Source organism: Lathamus discolor, chromosome 1 (genome assembly GCF_037157495.1).
Source record: "Lathamus discolor isolate bLatDis1 chromosome 1, bLatDis1.hap1, whole genome shotgun sequence".
NCBI lineage: Eukaryota > Metazoa > Chordata > Aves > Psittaciformes > Psittacidae > Lathamus > Lathamus discolor.
The window spans coordinates 67269509-67290468 of NC_088884.1; the positions used below are offsets into that span (position 1 = coordinate 67269509).

Sequence of the window (20960 nt, forward strand, 5' to 3'; positions counted from 1 at the left end):
GAGTCTTAAAGACCAAGTAGTTGAATACTCTGCTATTCTTCAGAGGCAGGGTTAAATAGTTGCTATTCTGAGCTAATTTAATTATTTACCTGTAAAAATAGGACTTGTAATAAGGTCTGAAATATCGATGATAGTGTCCCCTTTTTAAACATTTCAGGATACTTCTAAAATTTAGATGACTGCAGCTACTTGGTACCTATGTATTATTTTCTTTTTAAATAATATATAATGATTTTTTTTTTAACATTGTTTAGCATTCATTTGACCATACAGAGAGTACATCAACCTACATACAGTTTGACAAAGAGAAGTACTGTCTTGGTTATCTGACATACAGGTGAAGTCCTTAGCTTAAAAACACTTCTGTTCACATTGTTTTAATTCCTAGGAGGTATCTGCAAAAGCCTCTTTTGCTATAGGCTGAATATCGGTTGTATAGTTGATCCATAGATTTTCATCTGCCCTTCCTCCTCAGCAACCCATGCATACCCCAAGTCGTCATCTATTCAAGGTGATTCATTTGCGGGACAGCAGCAGAATGCATCTTCTGTCTTTGCCAGCGGGTTTGCACTGTTTAGGGGTATTGAAGCTCACAAAACTCACGAAGAAATAAAAGCATTTTCAGACTCAGGAATGAGCTGCCAGAGGCACACAAAATTCAGTCATAATATATGACGCTTTTTCTTTTTAATAAACCTTTTCTACTGAGACAACAAAGATTAGAAAGAAATGCAAATGTGTGAAACTCCTTTTGATAGGAAGGAAAAGGTGAATATCTCACTAAAGGCATAGTGCAGAAAGAATACATGTTTCAAATGTAAATGTGCAATGTGATCTTGAGGCTGTCATTGATGGTTTGCTGCTACTTCCCGCCTTCATGTTGCCTTCTCTCAGTTTAGTAATTGCGATTATCATCTTAAGCCATTTAGATTTATAAAGACAGTATTACAGCAGTAGTGTCAGTTCCTAGTTGTGGTAGGGGTGTGGAAAAAGCTGAGTCTAGGTGTTGAGGTAACATCTGGGAAAATACTACTTGCCAACTTTACCTCAAGAACAATGAATCTTTCAGCAGTTGTCTGCTCTTGGTAACTCCTTGACTCCTGAGAGCTTAGTGGTGTTAGGCCATTGGCTGTATTCTTTCAAATACTTTTCTTCATTTTATTCATGTGTCTTTATATGGAAGAATCTTTACAGTCAACGTGTATTTCTAGATGCTGTGTTAAAATTGCTGGCAGAGTCTATTATTCTATACAAACTGAACAATCTGGCCCCTTGTTTTATTTATAAAGGTTCAATGTATCTTTGCCTGCCTACATCAATCTGCAAGGGAGTGTCAGAAAGGCCCCGCATTCGCCGAGCCGTGAGTTATCAATAACTTTTCAGATGTGTTAATGAATGTGGAACAAACGCAGTTATGTGTTTTAAAAAAATATGGATCCACCTCCTAAAAACCAATGAGACAAAAGGCAAAACTCTTTACTGCAGTAGCAGGCATGATTATAAAGGGATTGGTCTAAATATTTTTGTAGTATAACTAAGCCACAAGGTTTCCCTCTAGAAAACCTATTGTTGAACTGCTTTGAAGCTGTCTTTAGTGTGTGGATTACAGGTTTTAACTGTTGTATCCCGCAGGCAAATTATGTATGTGGTGTCCTTGGAAACTTTGCTTAATAATATGAAACTTGTCCAATCTGAAAATGGTGTGTATTAGCATCCTATGCATAGAACTGGCATTTAAAAATCTGATTACATAAGAAGAAAGGCTTGACTAATAAGATAGGGGTTTTTTTAATTCCCCTCTGTGTAGTTACGTCAGTAATGAATTTGGCTTCTTGAATTAATAGATGCAAAATTCTCAGTGTTTGAGGTCATGAAGCCATAAAAAAACCCATCTTTAACTGCAAAATGTATCTACAGTCTTTAAAATACTTGATGAAATGGAAAAGGCTGCTATCTGAACTCATTCTTTGTCTTTTTTTTTTTTTTTCCCAGCAGCCCTTCTTGCTTCAGTAATTCACCAGTAGGTTTTCAGTGATTAGAGATCTTAACAAGTTGTTATGTTTTTAAAAATAATAAAGAGATACATCCTAGGAGAGATTAAGGTGTTCTATCATGCCTGTATCTTAACAAGAGAGCTATAGCAGTGATCTCTTTTAAATCTCAAATAGTGACAATTATGCTGTGACTTGAAGGAAAACATATTCCTGCCCTCATCCCCAGAATACCAGCTAGTTATTTTGTTCTGAAGACTTCAGGTCTTGCTCCAAGATGGGATTATTTAAACTTGCACTTGGACCTCAGTCTGTGGGCAGGTTGATGCTTCTGCTGATGCAGGAACTACAACCTGCCATTATGAAGATACAACTGAGATGTTCCCAGCCCAACAAACACCATGAAAAAAAGAAAATAAAGAAAAAGGCTTATGACATGGAGATATGCAAACATCTGTAAAATAATTTTGCATATAGGTTATGCTCATATGTTTGACGGTTTTTTTTTCAGGTTTGTAAGCATGTAAAATAATTCTTCTGCCAGCTCTTTATGCTACTCCCCATCAGAAGTAAGAGGGTGCATTGCATCCAAGAGCAAAATCATAAAATGAGTATCAGGTGGGATTCGATGAAGACTCAATGTGTATAATTTTGTGTTTATGAGGTTTCTTTTAGATGCTAATTGTTGCATAAATATACACCACTATTTCATGCAAAATCTGAGTTGAACATTATATAGCTCATTTAACAAATGCTGTTGTAGCAAAGTGTTTTTAAGCTAATACTGTCTGTCTGGTTTCAAGCACTTTTCACACTCCATTTTTGAAGGAGAAGTGTGAGAGGACTTTAAAACAACATTATAGAGCATTTAAATGCACATTTGTGCTTTTGGTGTTATTTGGCAAAGAAGCATACAGTGTTTTAAGTATGGTTTCTGTAGACCTTCCGTATGTGACAGGGCAGTGTTAACATTTTGCATGTAATCTGCAGAACATGTCTGGCTCCCCCAGATTTCTAACCTGGAACATGTTGATTTCTATATTGCAGGTGACACAACCCGTCAGCGAATTAAATTCAATGATGACAGAGTGTGCAAGAGCCATCTTCTCAACTGCTGCCCTCATGATGTGCTGTCCGGAACTGTATGTAGCTGAATCTTGTGGGTTTTTTAGATAAGAATGGAGAAATTGATTTATACTTGTTCTTTGTAATATCTGTTTTAAATTCATAATTTTCAGCAAGTATGTAGTGCTTTCTGGTGGTTCAGAGGAACTTTTACAAACAACTAATTTATAGGTTATGAAGTTGATTTTTGGAAGTTTCCTGTTCTACATGTCAGTTATTATTTACAAATTCAACATTGTTTGCTATAACTAAAAAAAAAATCTAAATAAAATGTTACCTACATGAATTTTGCTATAACTAAATGGTTTTAAGCTGGTACAGTTGCAACTAGTAGAAGAAAGGAAATATAATTTATGCATAGATTCTGAATTTACTTTATTAAAACTTGATGTTGTAGTGAGATGGTATTCTACACAAATACTTGTATAGGGAAGAGAGGTGATATTTCTTTCTTCAGAAATATTTTAGTGAAAACAGTTGAAAGTTCAGATAATTGGATTTCTAGAAGCTGAGATATATTTAACATGACAGTGACACTTACGTACAGTATCCAGCTACTGTGCCATTTTCACACATTCTAAGGCAATTTAAAAATCTCCATTTATGCCGTATTAGTAACTGGTTTGACTTGCCATTTTGTGTACTCTGTAGTAGAGGTTCCTGTGCCTGAGCATAGCAAACAAGGGACTTTGACACATGCCACTAGTGTTGTCAGTATGCCTGTGCTTTACCTTGCTTATTCTTTGTGAAACGCAGGTGAGTTACAGTGCATTGATTATGTAACCTGGTGTTCTGTGATACTAGAATATCTAACCTCAGGGAGATAAGTATGATTATTTGCAGGGTCTCTGGCAGTCTTAATGCTGCACTTTGGCAGCTTTTCTTATTCATATTGGCATGTTTTCTTACCCTGTGGCAGTACTGGAAAACCTGTATTAAGAATTGTTTGAAGCATTATTGGTTCTCTGTGCTGTTGTCATTCCAAATGGCTAAGTGGACTGGAGCCTTTAACAAAGTACAGAATTAAATTCATTTGCAAAATGGAAAACTGAAATATGTAGACATAACTGATTTACTTGTCAACTGGCCTCTTAATATGTTTTCCAAGTAGCTGTGGTTTTAAATTGTGCTAGTGTTTTTGGTTGATCAAAGGGCTTCAAACATGCATGCACAGACTAATTTTGTTTGCTTTAGTAATTTTGGTACTTGTACTGACAGATCAATAGTTACAGTCCATTCTTCCTTCTTCTTATGAGTCCCTGCAAAAGTAGGCGCAACCGTAATTGCTAAGAAGTACAGGAAGAGGCAGCAAAATAGTAGAACCGAACTAGGGAGCTTAGCATTTGTCATATTAAAAAAGGCAATAGAATAGAAAAGGTCCACTTGCTGAGCTTCTACATAAGTCTTGCAGCTTCCTAAGCTTTTTTTTCCTGTCCTTAAAGACTCCCTTTCCTTTTTCTTTTTTATAACAAAGTTCTTTCATACCACAAAAATCAAATGTCTTGAAGTTACTGTGTGCATTTGGCATATACTGTTTGGGCACTGGTTCAGATGCATAAGTCAGTGGTTTTAAGAGTTTGCTCATTCATTTTAAGTTCTGAATTTTATAGTGAGAGCTTTATAAGACTTTGTAAACGCTGGCTACTGGAACACAGTAATTTACCATTTAAAGTTAGCAGTTCTTTTTTTCTGTCTCAAAGGGTTAACACTCACTTTAGGGTATTTTTTTTTTAACCCTTATTAGTTGCTAATGATCAGGCCTCTGAGGTTTTTGTTGTTGGTTTGGTTTGGGGTTTTTTTGTCCTTCCCCAAACCATGGTTCTTGAGTTATTTTTTTTATCAGCATTACGGAAACGTTTGCTTATATTTATTTATGTTATGAGATTAGGACCACAGCAGCATGCATAGGAGTTGGATGACTCCTCTGTAATGGTGTGAATCTCTTCAGCAGCATTCTTTGGATGTAAGCTCTGTGCTGTCTTCAGCAGGTTTTACAAGATGCATAAGAATGCTTTTTCTGTATCATTGTACGTTTCTGAATTAATAGTTGGTTACTAATAAAAATGAGACGTTGAGAAGATTTAAAGGAAATACACTTAATAAGGTTAAAAGTAGTAATGTCTTGAATATTTATAGTATCTTTGAAGCTATCTTTGAAGAGCCCAAGCAGTTCTGCTGCAATCTGGCTTTCTTATCAGCTTGATTTTGCTTCCCTGTTGAAAAAATTTCATGAATACGGTTTGTGGTCTTGCAAACCATGGTTGAGAAACTCCTTTCAGCTCAGTGGATTAACTTTATGTTTGTATTTATGTGTATTTGTTGAGGAGCATTGCTTCTTGCATTTTATTTACACAGACCTGAAAGTATGGTATGCTCAGTCCTGCAGTTAAGAGTATCGTTAGGAACTCATGAACTCATTGCACTCAATTCATCAGGACTCTTGCTGACTAAAACCATATTGATTGAGACCTTGGTTTAGCAATATACTTTATACGTGATTAACTTTAAGCTTATTAAGGGTGGAATTCAGCTCCAGATGGACATCTAAATTTAGGTTTCATCTGAAGCAGCTAGTTGATGAAGTTAGAAGGGATGTAGGCAGTGGAGCCTAGAGAAAGATACAGTTCACTTGCTGCTGGGGTGTCCCTCTCAAGGTGGGCTGAATCTATTTAGGCTCACTGACTGTACTGTTGAAATCTCTTTTTACTGTGGAAGAGAAGTTCATTTAGTTCACACATCTGCAGATAGGTGTTAGCAAGGTGTTTTAATCTGGATTTGATTTCTTTGCCAGTAGTCCCATTGTCTCTGGAACTATTTGCGTGCTTAAAACTTAGGTGTGCCAGTGTGATCCTTTGCTATAGTGTTGTAAAAAAGCATTCTTCTGGAAGTCACCAGCTTTTCAGTTCAGGACTGCTTTGATCATGAGAACTCCCTTAGCTTTGCAAATCAAATTAAATTAGTCTTGCATAAACTACCTAAATTTGTAGCCCAGTGGTGATGAATTGTAAAGTGCTCATGTCTGCCTCTTGAAAATATAATCTTGATTTCTTTGATCAGTGCCAGGAAAGTAAACTGATTGTGCCATGTTCCATCTAATGGGTTTAATTTATCTAGGTTTATCAAAGTTAATGGACTATATAATCAAGCTGTAAGTCCAGATACTGTGTAAATACCAAAACATTTTAAAATAAGAGTGCTGCTAGCTTTGTCTTTCAGTGAAGATCTAGTCTAAGGAATTAAGTATTTCAAAGTGAGTATGGTTAAGGAGAGAAATGTATTGAAAGTATTATATTTCTGAAGATACCTGGAATTTTCAGTGGTTGCTAAGGACTTCAGTAACTTAATTTTTGCCTCTTTTAGCTCAGCATTTGTTTCCTGCTAGTGAAGTGAAACTTAAGAAAAGTTAACCCTGTTAGTGGAGCCAGAGGACTTAAATCATGCACTGTTACATCATCCTGAAGGCTCCCCTTCTGAATATGTGTTGCCTACAATGACAAGCTTTATCACAAGTCTAGAAATCTGTTAAAGAAAATGGTTAGTGCAGATGAAAGGTGAGTTCCATAATAAGGAAGATCTCAGCAAGGAGTCTGCAGCTTCTTTTCATCAGTAGCAAGGGTGTTCACATACTGACCCCAATAGTTGCCTTGACAGTTGGATAAAGGGCGAGAAATTCAGTTCCTTCAATACAGATTTTTCAGTAATACCAGATTTTCACAAGCAAACAAACAAACAAAATCCTTTTCTTGCTGAATATGAACTGCTTTGGTATGGGTGTCATTATAGCTAGAAAGAATTTTCTGTATAAACACTGCCTAGAGTATCTTATTTCAAGACCTGTCAAAAATGCATGCTGGTTTTAGAAGTACTGGTAGTATGTGCTACTATGTCACACGTGGCTTAGTGTCAGTCCTCTGTGTTTTAATTTAAGTAGCTTTGGCTTTTCTGTGCTCTTTTTTATGCTCCATATAGAGTGCATTCACTAATCTGATCTCTGATGTCAAAGCAATGCGTAGTCATTGCAAAAGTGCCAGAATGGGAATTTTTCTGTAGATAGCTGAAGATCTGAAAAGAAAGCTTTTTTTAATTTGATGTTCCAGAAACAGCATCATATCAGAGTTTAGTCTCTGATTCAGTTCTTAGTGTCAGCTACTCTAAGTGGGCGTGTTTTTCAGAAAATTCTTCACATTCTCTGTTGCCCGAGTCCTTGGCCAGCTCTTCCTTGTCTGGTCATATTTAACTCATGTGATTCTCTCTCTTTTCTTTTCTTTGGGTTTTTTTTTTTTTTCTTTTCTTTGTTCTTCTTTATTTTTCTGTTACCTGATTTGATTGAAGCAGAGCTATGCATCACTGGTTTTAAACGAAATGTATGTAATCAATAGTTCTGTATTAATACCAAAGGTATTTTATCCATTTTGTGGATGGAATGAGAAAAACGATCACTAAATCATTTCAATATGAGGTTGTTTGGCATGAAAGACCAGTTGTCTAAACTTCATCTCTAGGAAATCAAGTCACTTTAATTGACCATTTAACACTGAAGAAACAAAAACCATTACAGAAAATGGTTAGCAAGCTGTTAATACATAGAGCTGAACAACAGCAAAAGGACTCCTGATACTGTGCTTTGTGTGTGGTACCTAGGCAATTTTCTAGACTAATCTTCTGCAATAGCTTTCACTTGTAAGAAGGATTCTCTAAATACGTAGGCTTTTTTCCTGGTTTTAATATTCGGTAAAAGTGCAGTAACTACAAAAAGCCCAAAGCATGGCTTCACATATTCAATAAACTTTAGTTATGTCTAGCCTGAGGACTTGGGTGTTCTCATCTTTCTTTATTTGCTTTACTCATCAGGACTCCTCTGTAAATCACTTCAGTGTAAGTCTGTCTGAAAGTCAGTATATCAACAGTGAAAGCTAGTTTATGTGCATTCTTCTTCATTAGTAGCTCAGTGTCTGAACATTAGCCTCCCTCATAACCATCTTCTGTTTCAAATGTGATTGATCTTTAAATGGCTGACTACACGTTTGTTCTTTGCTTCTGGGGGAGGGTGTGTCTTGGGACCAAATCGCAAGGTGGACATGGAAAATTAAAATAATCATAGAATAGGTAGAGTTGGAAAGGACTGTAAGATCATCTATGTCCAATCCCCCTCTTCTGTCCATTTCTGTCCACTCTCCCTCTACTTTGCAGCTAGCCGTATGAGCCAAATTATAACACTGACTGCTCTGTGGTTAACATAGTTAGTAATCCTGATCTAGCATATATTTTTGACAGTAATGAATCATCCCCAGGATGAGTTATCTGCCTGACATTGCATAACTTATACCAGAAGATGTGCTTTTTACCCTGGTGTTGCATATTACATGCAAACTGTTTTGAGAGTTTTAAATTTGTTTGTTTGGTTTTTAAATGTCTGTCTACATTGGGGTTTGCTAATAGAACTTTAAGAAAGACAGTAGTAATATCAGGCTAGTACAGGCTGTGTTAAGGAGCAGTTCCAACAACAATATAATTTCTTTAGCAGCAAAGCTAATGAGAAAGAATCCTTTTCTCTTGTACTTGTTTGTGCTTGCTCCCTGTCTGTTATGCCACATATTTGTAAGGCTGCACTCTGTTGAATCAAAGAGCAGAAGGAGAGTCAAAATTTCCTGTCTTCTGATTGGGACATCTGACAAAAGAAATCCTCCATAACACCCCTTTCATTCCCCCAAATTGCTACTAATATTACTGAAGTTATTCAAGAGTTTCTGAAGTAGCATCTTGATACTGTAAGAGATCCTAGCTGCTGAAGCCCACTGCTACATTTCTCCCTTACACGTTGTCAGCATGTTGTTTGTGTGGCTGTCTGACAAGTTGGACAAAGGTACCCTGCTGAGAAATTACCCCTGGTTTTGGTTTGCTAAGGTAGCATTTTACTCGGTCAGTACCCAGACTGTATTCAACTGCACAGGCAGATGTGCCTGCACGGGGTAGCACAGTGCAGTGAGAAAGGGAGCGCGGAAAAGTTTTCAGTAGTAATGCTGGCTCAGAGTAACTACCATCCTTTCAGGCTACGGAGCTACAAGTCCCAGTAAAAAGAAAAGACATCAGAAAATGCCCTCTCTTGAGGGCAAATCCACCGCGAACAGAGGGAAGAGTAGCATAATATATACGTAAAGTGGATGGTGTGTCTTGGTAGTGTCATGTGAATTCTGTTCTTTTTAAAGTATGATGGAAGATTATTTCATGCATTTATTCAAAGTGTATGTAGATTGCATACTAAACTAGAATTTTTCTGATGCTACAGTGGATGTGTTTCAGGCTTTTTGGCACTGTATTTAGATCTATAAAGTATGTTGCTAGCCTTACCTATGCATTTAGAACTGGAGTGCCTCACTTAAAGCAGGATTGACCTTGAGTTTTATGGTTTAACATTAAATATCAGTGCAACTGATGAGCCAGCATAAAGACAAACTCTTCGCAGTTTTAAGAGGATTTTTAAGTGTCAAATTTTCAGATAATTTAAACATGTTCTTTCACATTGCTATCCTAGCTTGAAGTACTTTCCTGAAAGAATGGTGCTGTTTAAATAATGTCAGCATCTAATGACTTGGAAATAGACATGTCTAATACATTGCTCAGCTTCAAGGGTTTTGTGGATTTGCATCAGTTAACAAAATTGCTGAAGTCCTGTGTAGTTGCAAGAGGAAAAGCTAATTTTTTTTTTCTTTAGCGTTGCAGTCAGATGTTCTCTGTTGCCATCAAATGTTTTTTTCCGGAAAATAGATTTATGGTGGCTGAAGAGTATTTAAATACCTGCAGTTTATCAAAAGCTTTCAAGTTCAGAACTCTGGATTTTAAATTTTGTTTTGTCTCTGACATTTGAAATAAATCAACAGCTTCCATGAAAGTTACTTTAATGGATTTGTTGGAACATCTAACTGATGAGTTGAGAATTTGAAAGCAATTGATCAGATTTTTTACTGTACTCATGAGGCTTGAATTTGTATTTAAATGCATTTTTTTTCTTCTTTTTTAATGCACAAATAAGTGCCTCATTGGCTCAAATCCAAATTTCTTTCAACAGTTTGAGTTAACACTTTTTTATTTACAAAACTCACAAAACAAGTTATTAATTATTATTTCAGTTGGTTCTAAAACAGTTATTAAACTACAACAGTAACAGCTTTTTCCATCAGAGTTCAGCTTTCCTTATGTGCTTTCAATGTTAAGAAAGGATTAATTTTTCTTTTAAGTGAGCAGTGCCAAGGGCAGACTTATCTGAAACTGCTGGTTTTAAGTGACTCAAATAATTATTACTTCCAGTGATTATCCATCGGCTGGTGCTTTTGCAGGGAGGATGCATGGATTTTGTTCAATTTCTTCTATGTTTGGGTTTTGTTGGTTGGGTTTTTGTATGTGTGTGTATTCATTCTGGTTTTGGGTTTGTTTGGGTATTTTTGTCATGTGAACAGTGCTCTGTCTTGATCACCAAACAAACTTTCAGGGAACAGATTTCATTAGTATTACTTATGCTGAGCGGTGTACACATTTCAATTTCAAACTGTATTTCTTACCTAATGAGATTCTGGGCAATCTTCTCAGTGGCATTATATGCAAGATTAGTGATGTAGTCTACTTACTTCAAGTTCACGCTTCCTTTCTGCCCTTCCTAGAGCGGTTTTAGATTACAAATAAAATACCTATATATCTATACTTTTTCTTCCCTCTTTCTTGAACATAGTCCGACATTCAGCTCAACTTCAGTCATCTGCAGAATGTTTTGCTGGGATTTGATTTTTGGCTGTCTTGTTTGAAATGCTTCAAGAATGGTTTTTAAGCAGCACTTAACAGTGGGGCTGTGGTTATAGCTATTTCAGGTAATGAATATAATTGGAACACAGAGAGTGCAGACAGTTCAGATCAAGCATTTCGCTGTTTAATTGCTAGTTACTTGCAGGGGACTTGGCTCTCCTAGGCTGTTTTAATTCCATACAGGATGTCAGTCACTGTACTTCAGTCATTGTTTTGAACTTCCAGTAAAACAATGTCTTCTGCAGAACGTTAATGATAATTTTAATGCAGACAGCCATCTTTATAAGCTGTTGATTCTGTCTGCTTTTATTATTTCCTGATTCATGTATGTTGTTTCAAGATCTGGTCTTGTCTGAAAGCCTCATTAGCCTGTCTTTTCATTCCTGCTGGGGAAATGATTTGCTTTAGAGTGTTTGACTGTTAAAGAAAATGATGTTAACTTAATTCCTTGTATAACTTTTCAGAAGTGTTGCAACTTTCTCTCTGTCTCTTTTCAGAGAATGGACCTTGGAGAATGTCTGAAGGTGCATGACCTGGCATTAAGGGCAGACTATGAAATAGCTTCCAAAGATCAAGATTTCTTCTTTGAGCTTGATGTATGTATTTTGTCATAATGGTGGAGAGACAGTATAACTTGTGTATGTAGGTAGATAAACTGAGCCACAAAAATTAAGTTTTGATACATACAAAAGTAATTAATAGGCAGAAAAACCCTTGGCTCAATTACATAAAAGATACATGTCTCTTCATGATTGTATGCCAGGTTTTAATATTGGTAGTCATCTGTAGGTAAACCTGTTAAAGTCTTCCACAGAGCAAATAATCGTAGGCCTGGATGCTGATTTAGTGTTATCAATAGCAAATAAATGCTAAGGCTGCGCATGCTTTGAAGAGAGCCTTAAATTCTAGACTTACTGAAGAAAGTAATTTTGTATTGGGGTTAACAAATCATATGCTGTGTCTCAGTGTACTGTAGTTTGAGTAATGTAGTTTTGAACTCCCAATTAGGAAGTTAGTCTTCATTTGGACAAAAAGTTTTGGGTTTTTTGTTCGAAGGGATGGTGTTAATATGCTTAATAGCTTAAAACCCTACTGAAGAAAAGTTACATTGCATGTATTGCTTGGGTGAGATGAACCTGAATACCCTTAGAAGAATTTTAATGTATGTTAGAAATGCTCTTTTCTTTTTGGCGAAGGCTTAAGACAGATTCACTTCCGAATGTCTGCAAATACTTACAACTATGATTATAGTGTAGACTAGGATCTTTAAAATGTCACATATTTCTATATGCAATTAGTCACCATAAACTAATAGATGGTTTTACAAAGTTTCACTAATAAAAGCTTATTAAAGTTAAGTCTTAATAAATCTGAAGTGTTACAGCTAATGAAATACTCATGTTCTTGACAGCATTGACCAGTGTTCCTGTTGATGTTTTAGGCAATGGACCACCTGCAGTCATTTATTGCAGACTGTGACAGGAGAACAGAAGTGGCTAAGAAAAGACTAGCAGAAACACAAGAAGAGATCAGCGCTGAAGTTGCAGCTAAAGTAAGCATGTAAAACTAGTTACTGAAGTCTCTTTGAAGGTCTGTTTTTCTGAGGAGCCAACTTAAGGCTTTTTCAAGCTATCAAACCTGAGAATTCATACTGAGGAGGGGGTAAAAATAAGTTTTCTTTATCCTTCTCAAAACTGCCTTTAAAGCACAGAGAGGGTCACACAGAAGAGACCTTTCTGATATTTTTGTGCTTGGGAAATTTGACTCCATTACACCATGCAGTATAGATGTTATTAGTTCTTAACACTTTTTGATCAAAATGTGAAGTAAACAATTTGATGGGCTTTTCTGTAGATCTGCTGGGGAAAAAGTAACTTTTATATGTTTTCTGCACATATGCACGTGCTAGAGATGAATGGTAGTGCAAATACTGGTTTGCAAGACTCGCGCAGACAAGAGCGTGAATTACTTGGAAGTCTGAACAAAATTCTGCTCTTGAGTTGGTACATAAACTTTAACTCAGCCTTTCTCAGTGTGGTTGAGGCAACTTCGGTTTCACTTTTACCTGGAGAAGTTATCTCTGCATTCTTCTTTTAGTTCTGTAATTTTTGTACGTAACTCATAATAGTTTGTTTTTCATAATGAAAAGCAGTTCCTGTGTTAAGCCTTTATTTCTCTTTCAAGGCTGAAAGAGTTCATGAATTAAATGAAGAAATAGGGAAACTGCTGGCCAGAGTAGAACAGCTTGGAGCTGATGGCAATGTGGAAGAATCTCAGAAAGTAATGGATGAAGTGGAGAAGGCTCGAGTAAAGAAGAGAGAAGCAGAAGTAAGTTGATTGTGTAAGGATTGGGGGATGGAAAGGACAGGGTCAAGATTAAAATGGTTGGCATCTGTGTAATGCAAGATGTCTTATCTGCTTTCACTTGATTGCTTCATGTAAAACTAAAGAATTTGCTTTTTTGGAATCCTGTAAACTTTCTATTTTCAAAGTCACTCCTGTACTATTAAAATTATACCCTCTTTGATGACTGATGCATTTGTCTCAGTTTAGCTTGTATTGGCCAGTTGTATCTATGGACACTAGAATTGTGTCTGTGTTTGTTGGACTGACTGACCTCATTCAGTCTCACAGCTCTTGCTGTAGCACCCCTGTTGTACCTCATGGTACACTGATGTGGCTCAAACGGGAAAGCTTCAATGAAGTAAGCTATTGTCTTTATTAAAACATAGTTAATCAATGGCTTGTGCATCAGGCAAGTCAGAACAGTCCTTGTTGTAATGTTCAGGTGGCAGAGCTCATCCAGAGCTTTGCATGTGGTATTTTACCAAGATATTTAAGACTGTAGAAACAAACACCTGCAGCTGTTTTAGTGATACCAGAGGGATTACAAGCAGTCTTGTTTGTTTGTTACCTGAGTATCTGTGGATAAATTTTGCTTAGATAACTTGTTTAATTAGTGTTTAAACAGGTAGATTTCTCAGGGAAACAACTACTGTTTTAAACCAGGTTTGAAATTAAAACTAATATTTTCATACTATGTTAACACAGTAATTCTGCTATTAATGTGTATTCATTGTTGCATATGAAAAAGTTAATTATTCTAAGTGATATGGTCTTAAATAAAGATGGCAATCGCTTCACTTTACTTAATTTGCAAAACCAGTTGCTGATGTACTGCTTTTAAATATGTCCACCCTTCAAAATAAGGAGCCTGCCTTGTATCATAGAATCATAGAATGGTTTGAGCTGGAAAGAGCCTTAAGAATCTAGTTCCAACCCCTTGCCATGGGCAGGAACACCTCACACTAGACCATGGCACCCAAGGATCTGTCCAGTCTGGCCTTGAACACTGCCAGGGATAGAGCATTTACCACTTCTTTGGGCAGCCTGTTCCAGTGCCTCTCCACCCTCACAGTAAAGAACTTCTTCCTTACATCTAACCTGAACTTCCCTGTTTAAACCCATCACCCCTTGTCCTGTTGCTACAGTCCCTGATGAAGAATCCCTGTCCAGCACCCTTGTAGGCCCCCTTCAGATCTTAATGAGCCAGTTGATTTATGAATAGTGTGAATTAACTAAAGGGTATGCTGGTGTACACTGAATTTGGTTATCAATTTGTAGTATATCTTTGGTAAAGTGTTACCTTTGTATATCTGTGCATTGAGAATTAACTGTTAGCAAATTATTTTGTTGTTGGTTGGTTGGTTGGTTTGTTTGTTGTCTTTTTTTTTTTTCTCTCTCCAGGAAGTATACAGGAATTCTATGCCTGCCTCCAGCTTTCAGCAGCAGAAGCTACGTGTTTGTGAAGTGTGTTCAGCTTATCTTGGTCTTCATGACAATGATCGTCGACTTGCTGACCACTTTGGAGGAAAACTGCATTTAGGATTTATTGAAATAAGGGAGAAGCTTGAGGAACTGAGGGTAAATCATTCTTCCATTTTTGTGTGTATATGTGTGTGCTACTACTTAATTATTTGCCAGGCAATCTTAATGGAGTATTTCTTTCTGGGTGTTTAAATTGTTTCCATATTACTTTAAAATTTTGGATTTCATTAGTCTACAAGACACTAAACATTCTAATTAAATACCACTTACCTGGTTAATTTGGGATGATAACCTGTATTGTACTGAGCTATATTAAAACACATGTTCAAAGTAATGCATCTTTGGAACAGAACGTGCAATTGTACTTGTAAAATGGATTGCAGTATTTTGAATTAAAGTGTTACTGAAACATATTTAGCAGTCATAGGAGATAGCCAAATGAACTTTACTTTTAGCCATTGGCTGTTTAAAAGTAATACAAAGGCTTCTGAAACTACAAGAGCATGTAGTGGGCCTGGTTGGTATTTTATTAATTAGGGTTGAATATTAGCAGGCCTGGTGTTGAAATCCTCGGTTTTGGTGCTACTACTTAAGGAGGATAACACATGGGGAAGTTTGTAAAATGAAAAGACCTACAGAAATGCTTGGAGCTCAAACAGTGTGCTGTATGGTGAAAGACTAAAACTCAATTTGTTTGTTATTCAAAGATTAGGAGGTTACTTTTATTCTATAGGTACCAACCCTATAGAATACCTCCTCCCCCCTACTCCCAGAGGGATGGGGAGGAGAATCGAAGGAATGTAACTCCCACAGGTTGAGATAAGAACAGTCCAGTAACTGAGGTATAACAGAAACCACTACTGCTACCACCAATAATAATAATAGTAAGGGAAGTAGCAAGGGAAGAGAATACAACCGCTCACCACTCACCATCCGATGCCTAGCCTGACCCAAGCAGCCGTCTTTCTTTACTGCTGAACCATAAGGGAGAGGGAGGATTAGGGCAATGAGATATTTTACCTTTATCACTGATAGGAGTAACTAAGTAATTGACCATTGATTGTCCATTACATTTTTATTGCTGTGGCTCATTCTTGTAAAACAACATGTCAGAAGGTACTCATAATTAAAAAAAACGAAAGAAAAAAAAATAAAGATTTCTCTTTTCTAAAAGTAATTTTTGAAGGCTTTTAAGCTTAACTGACCATAGGTGAAATAAATAAGCTCCAACAATTCAAGGCAGTAGCTATCCACAGTCAGAATATAAAAATATGTATATCTTGAAGTCGAGCAATTAAAATTATTGTTATGGGGAGGTTGCATGTTCTCTATAGCTTGATGATTTGAAATCCAGTTGGAATATTATCCTAATTTTGATCTTGACCAGAAACTGTGTGCTGGAAGAAAGGTTTACTGGATTTATATTCTGGACTTTTTGGTATTCAGGGAGATGGATTTGGACACAGATGTCATTTATAATCTTACTATGAAAGTTGAGTTCAAGGCTCAATTAAGCATTTAACTGTAGAAATCACTAAAGACAATAGCTACATGAATTGAAGTCCTAAAAGCAGAAAATTATGCTACTGAGTTTGAGTAAATTGGCTTAGTTTATATTTTATAATATTCCAGCTGTCTTGCATGAATACTGTGTGACTTATCCTTTCAAAAGCCCAACTCTTTCTGCTGACTACATTGGCAATTTAGGCTCCTAAAAATAGCTGCTGTAACTTACACCTTAGATGCTTGGAATAGATCATGTGTGCTTCCTTTCATCCATCCATGAAGTTGTGCAGTCACTTAAGCAAGAAACCTTGCTTGTAGTTATATTACTGATGTTGTACAAGGAAAAATAGATAGAATTTGACATAAGGGTTTGATACAACTGATTATTTACATCATTTGGGAAGGAAAAAATGCATGTATAATTTTTTCACATTCCCAAAACATCAATAAAATAATCTTTTTAAGTACTTCACTAACAAAAAAAGAAAACAATAACTATTCCCTCCTTCCTCAGAGCTCTCCTCAGAGATCTAATCAAGATGCTGCTGGGGCAGTTCCACATCTCAGAAGAAGGTCTTTACAAAGAGTTGAATTTCTTGCATCATGTCCAGAAGGTGGCAAGACTTTGGTTTGGCCAGATCTCCAGTTGTGAGTTCCACATCTGAGGGCCCTCTACTGAGCGTGCCTTGTCCCCAGTAGTAGTGAGTTCAACCTGGGGTCTATCAGCGGAAGCATCCTCTCTAATTATATGTCTCACGTTCACAGTATAGAAACAAGTAGCCTCAAAACGATGTATCGGTCCAACCAAGTTCTTAGAGACTAAGGATTTCTTTGTCACAGCATAGCTGAAGGAGTTAACTCTCCCAGTTCTGATTCCCTTCTACCTTTCCCCAGTGGCCAAAATATGTGAGAGTTTCCATGCTAATCCTATTAAAGGCAGGATTTACTGCTCTGAATTCCCCTTTGTGGAAAACTTAATATAACTACGTATTTCAGGTCTTTGTGTCACACCTATCTGAGGCAGCCCTTCTGCAATAACTTCTGGTTTTTGGAGAAAAAAAAATGCTGAGGAAGAGAGGGAATAATTACACAAGGGAAAGGGAATATACATGAGGAAAAGAACTGAATATTAACTGTCTAGGTTATTTTTATATCACATTCATGTGAAAAATTTTGACTTTCAATTTAATGAATACATTCTTTTGCTTTTAGAGGATTGTGGCTGATAAACAAGAGAAACGAAATCAGGAACGCCTGAAACGTAGAGAGGAGAGGGAAAGAGAAGAAAGGGAGAAGCTGAGGAGGTAGGGGTCTATTTTAATTGTGTGTATATATAATGACCGATTTAACTTCAGTGGGAAAAATAGATGTAGTTCATACACGCCTCTAAATCTGCAGAACTGCAATAATCTGCATTCCTTGGAAACTCAAAAGGGTCAAGAGTGAATTTCATGTCGAACTCTTACAACACGAATTGAATTGTTTTCATAGAAACCTTTTTTAAATAACTGCGGGTAGAAGTGTCTATATATTTGAGCAAGTAGCCTTTAACTGAGATAATTTTTGGGTGTGTAGCTTGTTTTGAGACCTGACAAATGCGAGCTTACACGCATGTCAGTTTCAGACATCTGGTAGATGTTAGATATTTTCTTCATAGATGTTAAAAAATTTTCTTACTGGAAATAGTTGAATGTATGAATGAGGAAAGTAATTCCCTGTTCTTCATGAAATGGTTGCCTCCAGGCTAAAGTGGAATGGAATTTGAACTGCAGTTCTCCTGACATGTTAGCTTCAGAGGCTAACAGTGTAAACTTTTGAGATCTGTGGCAGCCTGATAATACATGTCTGATAAGAAATAAGGGAGTATTGACTTCAACTTTTTCTGTGACTTTTTCTGTGGGAGGGATGGGAATAAAAAGCAGATTAGATATTCGTTTGGGTTTGCAGTATGGTGGTCTCAAAAATAAATAAAAGCCAACAAACACAAAACAGTTGTCAGAGGAATGTGTTTCCTGGTAAACATGTTGCATAGGTATTAACATCAAATAAAAAGCCTTTACTTGCTAGTGAAATAAGAAATACAGTAACAGGTCAATAGTCTCGTTTATTATTACTAAACTGTAGTTTAATAAGATTCTGTAAGGAAAAGTTATATACTATATTCCATTTATTTCAGGTCCAGATCCCACAGCAAGCATGCCAAAAGGTAAACAAATCTGCAGACAAGGAATACCACCAGTGAAGCCAGCCTTTCAGAAGCTGGAACATTTTGTCTAGTACTGATAAGGATGTCCACCTTTACAGACGAAATATTCTGTTGTGTAGTCATCTCCCTGTGTGTTTATACAGTATTTAACACCATGCTACTTCTGTTTTGTGGCTACTACAATGCAACTTACTGCCCAAAATGACATTTAGAATACAGAGTTGCTCTTTCTGCAAAACAGAAGCTTCTAGTTAATACCTTTTGGTGAAAACCCATATCCTAAGCACCAGGCTAATTCTCAGCAGATGGCCCATCAATAGTACAAGTTTTCTTCTTAACCTACACAGATGAAGGTCACCCATGAGGTATTACTGCAAAGTACTAAAAAAAGGGGGGGAATGAAGGGATAGGTAATGGTGCTTAGAGCCTTCTAGAATAGTTTTATTGCAGTAGCTATGGGGAATGATACAATCCTGTTTTCTTACAACATCGTAATACATAGGTTCTGGCAGATGATCGCTGTCAGTGCATTACAGAGTTCTACAACTTCGCATGATAAAGACAAGATTTTAAGATTTTTAAAAAGTTTTTTCCCTATCTTTAATCCATTTCAGAAGCCTGAATTGACTATGCTGTAACCATACATACAGTCATGACTTAACTGTAAAATCGCCTGCATTAGTCACAGTGGAGGATTGCTTTTCCCTTTCTGCCTGTGTTAGGACAATGCAATAGCTCTGAACACCACAGACCATTCTCTGTACAAATTTGCTTATGCATACAGTGCATAGTATTCATAGTACACTGATGGAGTAGCCATGTGAATGCAGTGTCTTGTCTAAGTCCTTTCTGTTTCTAGATCTAGGTCCCGAGATCGCCGCAGACATCGTTCTCGCTCAGCCTCCCGGGAACGAAAGCGAAGAACTCGCTCCAAATCCCGGGAGAAACGCCACCGCCACAGGTCTCGCTCTACCAGCCGCAGCCGGAGTCGCAGCCATCATAGGAGCAGGCATAGTTCTAGGGAGAGAAGCCGAGAACGCAGTTCCAAAAAGAGGTAAATATTTGCCTAGAAATAAATGTCTTTTGCTAGATGTGTGATGTGAGTTTGAACACTAAATTAAGTTTACATTTCTCACTTGGTAATTTAAACACATTTTAAGACTGTCTCAGATTGTATTGTCTTGAATGTGTTTCACTGTAAGTCCTTCACTTACGCATTTAGCATATTTATGATTTTACATACCATAGTGTTTTGGGTTTTAATTAAAATAATAGGGTTAGGTATTATTTCTGTTTCGGACAAGTGACATTAGGTATTGGTGTCAATACTACCAGCTTACTACAGCATAGAAAGTGAAACATCTGATATCCATTTGAACCCAGGGATATCAGCAGTGCTCTTGCTGTCATATATTTGGTTTTTCCCTTGGGCTCTTGTTCCCAGCACTGGAGCCCATCTGTGTGTGCTGTGCCAGATAAGTTTAGATATGCCTGAAAATAAACTTGTTGCATTGCATCTGAAGATGTTGCTTTGCAAAGAAAGTGGCTCAGCCCCTCAAGGAAGTATTACTGCAGAGAGCAGTCTGGAGCTGTTGCTTTTGAATGAGTTGGTTGCTGTTTGTTCCTGAGGATTTGCTGGCTTATTTTAGATAAGTGAGATAAACATAATTTAGGAGAGTTGTTGGAGTTGCACAACATTACATCTGGTAGGGAGGCCTGCTCATAACCAGGGTTCCTTTCTGACGTAGGTCAGCCACTATGTCATAGGTCTGAGTACAATACAGCTGATGTAGTGCCCAGTCTTAAAACCCCAGCAGTCTCTCAACTTGCGAGAAAAGATGTGGTTTTGAAATGAATGCACATGCAGAGTTTGCAACTGACATTATCTTAGGAGTCAAATCACCAAGGATGAAGAAATATGTGTTGAATGTGTTCAAGTATCTCATGGGCTCTTTTCCCTAAAAATGAGCTGCTTTTTTTCTTCCTGGAGTATGTAGGTGACTGTAGTCCCATTGTGCTATCTAAGAGAGCATAGAAAACAGGGTTGATGCAAGTCTTTTATTTCCTTCACTTTGTTGCAGATGAATCAATCTTAAATGTCCAGTATTCTACTTGATGTAATCAGTGGTGTCTGGTATTTAAAATTCTTCAAGGTATTTTTTAGTCTCTTCAGCATTTCAGACGCAGCAGTTTCCATCTTGATTGTAGCCTGTCATAGTTATCCTAAAGAACCTACCTCTTCAAGGCATTCACAATGGCAGATAGGCAAATCGTCGAACTTGTAGTTTTTCAGTTTTAAAATAAACACTTTAATTTGAATCAACACACTTGTTAACTTGGATGAACCAACGTATAGAGCATATGCTGAAATTGCCTTTAATTCTTCAACTTTGAAGTCCAGCCTTGCAAGACTCAGTTTTCTTCAAAGGACTGAAATTATAGTGATTGATTGTTCCAGGATTTTCATTGTAGTTGTTCAAACTCTCCAATATGATGAGCATAATACAAGT

General features: G+C 37.0%; 1 protein-coding gene across 3 annotated transcripts in view; it reads left to right on the forward strand.

Annotated features, from left to right (window-relative positions):
- Nucleotides 1–20960, forward strand: part of LUC7L2 (LUC7 like 2, pre-mRNA splicing factor) — a 35704-nt gene that overhangs the window by 7251 nt on the left and 7493 nt on the right. The window contains exons 1-10 of one of the 3 annotated variants that reach the window (XM_065676581.1): nucleotides 1306–1360; nucleotides 2503–2609; nucleotides 3039–3133; nucleotides 11408–11506; nucleotides 12352–12462; nucleotides 13095–13238; nucleotides 14658–14834; nucleotides 17457–17548; nucleotides 18421–18450; nucleotides 19310–19504. In XM_065676581.1, coding sequence (XP_065532653.1) covers nucleotides 11411–11506; nucleotides 12352–12462; nucleotides 13095–13238; nucleotides 14658–14834; nucleotides 17457–17548; nucleotides 18421–18450; nucleotides 19310–19504 — 845 coding nt within the window. In that variant the 5' untranslated portion in view covers nucleotides 1306–1360; nucleotides 2503–2609; nucleotides 3039–3133; nucleotides 11408–11410. Of the gene's footprint in view, nucleotides 1–1289; nucleotides 1361–2502; nucleotides 2610–3038; nucleotides 3134–11407; nucleotides 11507–12351; nucleotides 12463–13094; nucleotides 13239–14657; nucleotides 14835–17456; nucleotides 17549–18420; nucleotides 18451–19309; nucleotides 19505–20960 lie in introns of those variants that run through there. The other 2 variants (XM_065676590.1, XM_065676571.1) reach the window with 2 other exon arrangements.